Source organism: Halichoeres trimaculatus, unplaced genomic scaffold (genome assembly GCF_033239565.1).
Source record: "Halichoeres trimaculatus isolate MK-OKI-2021-1 unplaced genomic scaffold, fHalTri1.1 fHalTri1_scaffold_13, whole genome shotgun sequence".
NCBI classification, from domain to species: domain Eukaryota; kingdom Metazoa; phylum Chordata; class Actinopteri; order Labriformes; family Labridae; genus Halichoeres; species Halichoeres trimaculatus.
In genome coordinates this window covers 24,339,303-24,348,130 of record NW_027437191.1, presented here as the reverse complement: position 1 = coordinate 24,348,130, position 8,828 = coordinate 24,339,303, and the positions used below count along the sequence as shown (strand labels likewise).

Below are 8,828 nucleotides of genomic sequence, written 5' to 3'. Positions count from 1 at the left end.
GACCATGAAAACGGAGAGCTCAAAAGTGTCCCTAACCTCTCTAATCTAAATATTTGAAAATAGTAAATAAATAAATAAAATAAAATAAAATAAAATAAAATAAAATAAAATAAAATAAAATAAAATAAAATAAAATAAATAAGTCGCATGCCTGACTTCTTCTTTCCAAAAGTTACTGTGACATTAATCTTAAGTTCTTCAGAAAATCCAAACAATATTTGCCAGAATAATACATTCTCTAGAATTCTAAAAAAGAAAAAGAAAAAAGAAAAAAAAATGTTAGACCCAAAAAGGTTAATGAAAAAAAAGTGTTAAAACAAGATTTAAAAAAAAAAAAGAAGATTTTTTTTAATATAGCACCTTTAAGAACACGAGTTTCTGAACTAATTGAACAGCAGAAGTCTTACTACAACAACAACAAAGTATGATTTAGTGATGTTTATTGTCAATGTTGGTAATAAAAAGAACTGTTGTCTGTAAAAACAGAAAAGCTGACTCTATCATCCTGTAGGATATTATATATAAATATATATATATATATATATATATATATATATATATATATATATATATATATATATATATATATATATATATATATATATATATATATATATATATATATATATATATATATTACTTTTCTTAATTTTGATAAATAAACAATTCAAATTCAATACAATCATTCAAACTTTATGAACTTAATCAAGCCTCTGAACTTGAAGTGATGGTGCTTCTCTTCCTCCACAGAAAAAGTCAGTTATCCTCTTACCCTCACACAGACTTCTGGGAGCTAAAAGCAGACTCTGCCTGTGTTATTTGAATGTAATTTGAATTTAGAGGTGTTTTCAATGACTGTTTAACCCTAGAGGACAGCAGAGCTCCACCTGTAGCTCACTGACTGAGGTGAGCAATGTGTGTCTCCCCCTGCTGGATCCAAACTGACATTAACATAAAGGGCAACAAAAGCGTTTGTTCCTATATTTTATAGATACAAAAAAGAGGGTTAAGGAGAACACATAAAGAGAAGTGGGAAAAGAAAGGAGGAAGATGAAGGTTAGCAAACAGACACTGAGTGAAACATGTAGTGAAACCTCAAATCCTCCATCAGCTGACTGTCAGCCACACACACAGATGTGAGGTGTTAGTACCTTTTTTTTTTTTTTTTTTTTACTTCATCATTGTTTTGTCTCAGCTGTCACCTCTCTTACTTGAGGGGTGCACAAGAAAATATGCATTTGATATAATCTTGTCCAAACTCCAATCTCCCCAAAATCTGACTAAAAAGGTAAGACTTTGAAAAACTGATAGCTCAAAAAGTGTCCCTAAACTCTTCAGTCGTATCTAAAAATGAAAAAAAAAGAAAAGAAAAAAAGAAAAAAAGAAAATTATTGAAATTAAGACGCCTCAATCCAAATATTTTGCCACACTAATCTCAAGGTCTTAACCGATTTTATTCAATATTTGGCAGAAATGTAAGTTTCTAAAGTTCTTATTTATTTCCCTTTTAAATCAAATTCTGAATGTCGTCAACAAATTATACAGTTTCTCCTAAATTCTTAAAAGTTGTCAAAAGTCTGACTTTTCCCTGAGTTTTGACCTTTTTCCTTCTCTCTTTTCTAAATTTCATAATTTTTTTTTACATTTTTTTAAATAACTCTGGCCTTTATAGAATTCAGACTTATCTCTTTTCTTAACATTATTCTCAGACTTTTAGAAAAAAAGTCAGAATTTACTTAAAAACAAGGAAAAAAAAGAAAAAAACAATAAACTCTATCTCTTTTTGTAGGTTTTAATCAGGTAAAAAAAAATCACAAACTGAAACAATTTTGTTTAAATATTGTATTTGTACTTTAAGGTTTAACATTGAAAAGGTTAGATTCAGCACATTTCAGCAGTTTGACTCTAAAAAAATAGTTTACTAAAACATTTCAAAGGAAAATGTCTTTTTGTGTTACTGGAGTGTGACTCAAACAACTTATAGATAAAAAAATAGAGTTAAACAGACAGCAGCAGATAGAGCACCCTGAGAGGATAAAAATATTTACAGTCAAACATTTACATTAAAGCATTAAAAAACCTGAGTCCCAAACAGAGAAATCATAAATACATTCAACCTAAAGATAAACGGCACACAGAAATAACACACTTGAACAGTTCATTGTAACACAAGCTGAACAAAAATGTATTGTGAAAACATGTTTAGACACCAGCACAACATTAAAACATGTTTCCACTTTGGCCACTGACAAAAAAAAATTCAATGCTAGCACACTGTAAAGTCATGTTTGTAAAGGTGGGAGAGGGAAGTTTATTTATTTTTAGCAATGCACTGCTTAAGGCATGTTTTATCACCAGCATACTGTGAAAACATTTGTTGACATGAGTGCACTGTAAAAAAAAAAAAACTTAAATGTGGAAGTAATGTATCTTTTTATCTGTACTGTACAAACATGTTTCCACACTCGCACACTGCAAAACATGTTTTGAAACCAGCAGCTGTTTGAAATAGGTTTGTTTGAAATCTTGGTGAGGTTATAAAATAAACAGGATGAGGGCAAACTGAGACAACAATCAAGCACAGCTTCCTGTGACAGGTTGCCACAGTCGCTGAAGTATTGACATCACACAGGTGTGATGATGTCATACAGGTTTGGTGGTACTATTGTAGACGAGCGTGTCCTGCTCTGACAGCGCCACATGAGCAGGGCCTGTGGGGACAGGTCTATGGGAGCGCTCCTTCCTCTTCTTGAGGAAACAGTAGGTGAGGATCGCTAGAAGAGCCAAGATGGCCACCGACAGCAGGACAGCAAGGGCGATGTTTCCTGTGGGGACAGTGGGGTCACTTCCTGTTATTACATTCAACAATGATACTGTAAAAAATGATTAGGTGGGAATAAAAGCTGAGACTGTAAACCACTTATCAAAGGTCAAAAAAGTTCTCACCAGAGTCACTTCCTTCTTCTTCTTCTTGTTTTTCATATCGATCAAACATCCCTCTGAAGAACACACTGCGCTCTGCGCACACACACACACACACACACACACACACACACACACACACACACACACACACACACACACACACACACACGCACAGAGAAAAATGTAGTGTGCAGTTGAAGGTGTGAATCCATATATGTGTGTTTTAGAGGCCTACCTGTCACTCCGTCGCAGGTCTTGCTGCACCTTTCCTCCTGCTCAAAGTTGTTTTCGTTTCCTTGGCAGCCTCCATATGTGAAGCGATTGCACTTCCTCTCCAGGGGGTCGTAGTACCAGCGAGAAAAACTCGCCCTGCATGGGCCTGTGAGGGGGGGCTCTGAGCAGCGGGCTAAAGGCAGGGGAGAATGACATCGTTAGCATGCAGTGTGTTAGCCGTCTATGCTACCAGGTGATCAGAGACGACCTGACCTTTCTTCTGGTTCACATCGATGTTCAGCAGCCGGTTAAACGTCTGGTTAACTGAGGACGGAGAAATAAGGTCAAAGTTTATTTTATGTGTGTGTGTGTGTTTGTGTATGTATGTGTACGTGTGTGTGTGTGTGTGCGTGTGTGTGTGTGTGTGTGTGTGTGTGTGTGTGTGTGTGGGTGTGGGTGTGGGTGTTACGTTTGCTGCAGTGCATCTCGTCTGATCCATCGCTGCAATGATTCATTCCGTCGCACTCCACGCTCCTGTCCACACAGCAGCTGTTGTCACAGGTCAGCTGGTGAGGATGACATTCGATGCCACACACCTCTGAGTGCACGCACACACACACACACACACACACACACACACACACACACACACACACACACACACACACACACACACACACACACACACACACACACACACACACACACACACGCACACACACACACACACATTAAACCTGTGCTTTTTTAACCAATATTAGAGCTGATGCGAAGAGGTGGATTGTGGGACTGACCATCAGCAGGCTGAGTGATCCCTCTCTCTGTTGTCCCTGTGAACACAAATCAACTCATGCTTAGATGCGAGGAATCAGGAGTGTGTGTTGTGTGTTTAAAGGTGTGTACAGGTGCGCTGCTTACCTGGGACGCCGCTGCAGGCAGACTCACACTCCTTCTTGGTCAAGTAGTTGTTTTTGTTTTGTTTACAGCCTCCGTATGTAAACGGTTTACATTCACCCGATGTGGCGTCGTAATACCAGCGAGGAAAGGCAGCACGACACGGACCCACCTTCATCTCAGCACGACAGTACACTGAGAGAGAAACACACACACACACACACACACACACAGGTATATGTCACATAGATTGATAGAACAGTTACCTTTTTTCTTCTATTTGTTCCGTTCTGTGAGTTCTGACACACCTCAAGGGATTTAAATATTAACCTCTGTGTGTGTGTGTGTGTGTGTGTGTGTGTGTGTGTGTGTGTGTGTGTGTGTGTGTGTGTGTGTGTGTGTGTGTGTGTGTGTGTGTGTGTGTGTGTGTGTGTGTGTGTGTTGTTATATCTTAGGGAGTGTCATCTTGGCTGCTGTGTCGACACTCTAGTTTTCATCCAGTATTTACCGTTTGTGAGTTTCTCAAAGGCTCAGCAGATCCACACCTGAAACCGATCTCTGATCAAAAAGACTGTTAGAGTGACATAACCATCAGAGACGCTCACAGAGCAGGTTCACTGTGTGTATGTGTTTGTGTGTGTGTGTGAGAGAGAGAGAGAAATATTCCAGTCCAACCAGTTCCAGTCAAGGTGTGGATTTTCAAGCAGAAACAGTGATTCACTCGACGAATTATAAATGACTTTTTAAAGAGACCTGATCAATAACTGATAACCGGTCAATAGAGGAGGGTTAACCCAATTAAAGAGGGGGTGTTCTGCTTTAACTATATTTTAAACATGGATATAAAGTAACAATGCGGGATGTTCAGACCAAATGTGTGCAGATTTTCAAAACTCTACATATTCATATGTTCTAGAAATCCCTGAATCTATCCGTAGAATGATCAAAGCACTACGTTCTAAAAATAGCTGCAGAACTTAATAAGATCTTCAGGAGACTTGTTGAAAATTATGACATCATCACATAAGGGTCTCCTAATGGGTTTTCTGGCCTCAAACACCAAGGTCTGCCCATAGCCCCGCCCATGATGGGCCTCCAGAGGGCTGGCCAATCAGATGGAAGCGGGAGTCTTAAAGAGACAGCAGCGCAAACAAAGGGTTTCTGACAGAGACTGAAATAAGAGTTTTCTAACACACCAGAAAGAGAAAACTGTAGATTTCACCAAGCTGTAAATGATCCAGATACACCATGGAGGCACCAGAGGGACCAAATAATGACTTAAACTTAATACCCCATCTTAAATTAACTGATAGATATCTCATTAATTAATCTAGGTTTAACTGATCAAACAGTTTGTTGTAGCTTGCCAATAATGGATGGGTACACATCAAGCATTAACTGATAAATAAGCTTAAATTTAGATTTTAACCTGTCAAATCTGGTTTAAAAATCTACAGTAATCAGTGATTGATTTGTTACCTGTATGTTATACCTGACACTAAACTGATAGATCACCTGTCGGTTAATCAGACTTTAAAAAGTTAATGAGGGCTCATTTCTCAAGGGAACTCACAGTTAGTAAGCTCAGGGTCCAGGACGAGCACCTTGACCTTTGTGGAATGTGATTGGTCATTGGAGTCGGTGACCATCAGCTGGTAGACGTGGGTGCCCGGCAGCAGGGAGGAGAGTGTGACCTGGTCAGGTAGATCAGTCCTCTGCAGAAACACATTTGAATAAAGAAATGTATTTAAACGGATGCTCCTTTGAATATTCATAATTGACATTGTTATTGTTCCTGATATACTATTGGTTACCTCTACCCGGTACTCTAAGCCCCACCCCCTGTGACTGATCACTTTGTACCTCCATCTTGAAGTCTTCGGGCCCGCTCAGCTGAGTCCATTTGTACTGTTTAATCGTGGCGTCACCCAACGCCAGGCTCTCAATGCCGCTGAGCGTCACCGTCTGTCCAGGTTGAATGATCACATCACGACTTGCAATGGCGATGGGAGGGGCCTTTTCATCTACATATACACAGTGATGTCAAAGAGGTGATGTTAACAAATACTAAAAACACGGGTAAGAAAAAAGTCAGTTATTTACATTGTCTTTTTTATTTTGATTCTCTTGTAGTTTTTTTAATGTGGTTCTAATTAAACCCATTTAAAATAGGCTTTTTCATATGCTAAAATCACCTTTATTTTCTTTTTTTCTTTTTTTTAAAACTTTTTTTGTTTTGTTTTTAATGGGACGTGTCACTTTTCACACACCAAAGTTAGGCTGGTGCAGTGTCTTTCTGCTGCCACCTTTATGGAAAAAACACTTTGCTTCAAATGTCACATTTCATCTGAAAAATGGAGCACTCCAAGTTTTATCAACCACCTGTGAAAGCAGCACGCAGGCGCAGCTAATCAGACTGATGTTAGCAGGCAGCCGCATCACAAGAAGTGTGCACAGTCAGAAAAACACATGAAGTTTTTTTTTTATGTTAAACAATGTACACTTTAAGCTAATACAAATAAAGCCTTTGTTTGACAGATTAAATACTTTAAACCATCTGCTTTCCTTTAGTCGTGTTTTCAAACCACACGTGTAGGTTCTTATCACTTAAATTTAAGATCTAAGTGGATTTTAGTGTCTTTGATTCCTGAATTAAGATGATTGTTAATATTGCTTCACACCAGATTAAAAAATATCATTAAGAAGAAAATAATGGAATTTGAAACGTAGGCTAAATATGACTTTTTATTGTTCAAATTTGAAATTCTGGGATAAATCTCAGACCTGTGGGGCACTGAGGTTCACTCTCAACTGGTCAGATTTTTATATTTCCGACTACCTCGACAACATGTGATCACAAATAATTTTAATCCACTGGCTAGTTGGTATTTGCATACAGACGACTCACTGCCTGAGCAGTATGTGTACAAATAGTGTTTACAGGTGGACAGCCAGGTGAGTCATCGAGTTATCAGACTAATAACAGTCCTCTGCAACAACGCCTCCCAACAGGATTTATTCATTCATTTATTTATTTATTTATTTATTTATTTATTTATTTGCTTACTTACTTACCTAGCATGTTTCAAAAAATAAAAAAATAAAAAATAAAAAACTTTAATCCAGGTGTGGATTAGCCTACTGATCTCTTCTGGGCCCAAAATGAACTGATTCGATCTATTAAGATTCATGGTAACTATAACATGATGTGTAATCCAGTTCTGGACTCACCCGGTTTGCTGGACTCACCTCCTTGTGGCCCCTGCAGGTGTTTCTGGAACACAGCCTGCCTGATGAAACTCTGGTACCCAGGCTGATTCACGAACCTGCACACGAAGCGGTTTCTGTGGACGCAGTTGAACATGACGCAGGTCCTGAGGTCCCCGGCTGCCGCTCCGCTGTCGCGTGGCTCCAGCAGCCCCAAGTTACAAAGCGGGTTGTTGCAGCACGCGAGCTCGCAGTCCTCCTTGGCCTGTACATACGTGGTGGCCAGCAGAGCTGCGCCCTCCTTCACCGCGTCCTCAATATCCAGCACAAAGTTCTCCTGACCGCTGCGGAAAGCGGCGCGGCAATCCGCGTCCTCTTCCGCGTCGGCAGCACGCGCGAGAAGGAAGAGGAGGAGGAGAAGGGTGGAGGGGGTGGTTTGTGACATTTTTAGCTACTGTCACCACAGAAGTTACCTGAAAAGTTTACCGCGCTGCTTTGACAGTCCCACGCGCCCAGACGAGAAACGGTAGTAGTTTTTTCCACGCGACCAATTGACTTCTTTGTAAAATCCTCTAAAGTTAAATCCGATGGGAACGACCTCTGTATGCTGTGAGACTGCCGCTCCTCAAATGTTTCTCACCTGCTCACAAACAGGAAGAGAGCAAACAAGCACCGCTCTCATAGGGCCCACGCAGCGACGCATCGCTGACGTCACTCAGGTGTGGCGACAGTAGGAAGAGGAGCAGTTTCTATCACCTGTCAGTTACTCACGTTAAAGTTATCGGGTAGTGTCACAAGCAGCGGTTTCATATCTTCCTCCCCCATTGTTTCTCCAGATTAAAAAAAAAGATCAGCACAAACATCTATTTTCTTTGATAAATAAATTAGGAAATCATCTTATTTTGGATGCTTTAGAGCCTTCACACTCTGTTTTCTGTTCTACATGAAGCTTTGTGGCACTTTTAACAACAGGACACTCATGGTACAAAAAAAAATCTAAATTGTAACAAATACTAAATGAATTAAACAAAGTTTAAATCAATTTATAGTTGAATTGTTGCCTCAGCTATAAATAAAAGGAAGAAATGAAATTCATTAAAGTGCTGAAATATATATATTTTCACACTCTGCTTTACAGCTTCTACTATCGTTAGAGGAAGACGTTTTTATCACATTAGTTTTTCATAATAAAATTCATATTTTTGTTTTAAAAAAAAAAGAAGCAAAATGATTAAAGAGCAACATTACTGTAAAACTAAAGAAAAGCTGAACCAGTTGAATAGGATATAAACGTACAAATATTAACTCAGGAGGAGGGATAGGTTTCATCAGCTGTTGATGTTGTTCTTAAAAGTGGCCAGCAGGTGGTGCTGTGTGATCAGCAGGTTCTCTGGAGCCCAACAGTTTTCTTAGATTAAAAACATGCAAGATGTAAACACATATTAATAGACCCAGAGGGGTTGTTTCTTGATGTTTTGGGGAAAAAGAAAGTAAACTATTTTCTCCTTTTTTTATTTTATTTTTTTTTATTTGAAAGTATAATCAATATCAGGAGTGTTTCCTGTCACTGCATTTTTTTAAACTGGATT

General features: G+C 38.8%; 1 protein-coding gene across 1 annotated transcript; it reads right to left on the bottom strand.

Annotated features, from left to right (window-relative positions):
- Positions 1-1,980: 1,980 nt before the first annotated feature.
- Positions 1,981-7,885, bottom strand: LOC141802111 (kunitz-type protease inhibitor 1-like). The gene is made up of 10 exons (XM_074685536.1): positions 7,282-7,885; positions 5,896-6,056; positions 5,606-5,747; positions 4,057-4,227; positions 3,933-3,968; positions 3,608-3,736; positions 3,412-3,462; positions 3,161-3,331; positions 2,947-3,018; positions 1,981-2,825 (listed from the first exon to the last, which is right to left on the bottom strand). Exons 1-10 carry the CDS (start codon positions 7,682-7,684, stop codon positions 2,644-2,646), a joined length of 1,518 nt encoding a protein of 505 aa, XP_074541637.1. The 5' UTR covers positions 7,685-7,885; the 3' UTR covers positions 1,981-2,643.
- Between the last annotated feature and the right edge of the window lie 943 nt (positions 7,886-8,828).

Coding starts and splice junctions, on each gene's coding strand:
- LOC141802111 (XM_074685536.1), bottom strand. CDS start 7,684: ATGTCACAAACCACCCCCTCCACCCTTCTCCTCCTCCTCTTCCTTCTC. Junction 4,228..5,605: donor GGACCCTGAGCTTACTAACT/GTGAGTTCCCTT, acceptor TTTCTCTCTCAG/TGTACTGTCGTGCTGAGATG. Junction 3,019..3,160: donor GACCTGCGACGGAGTGACAG/GTAGGCCTCTAA, acceptor GTGTGTGCGCAG/AGCGCAGTGTGTTCTTCAGA.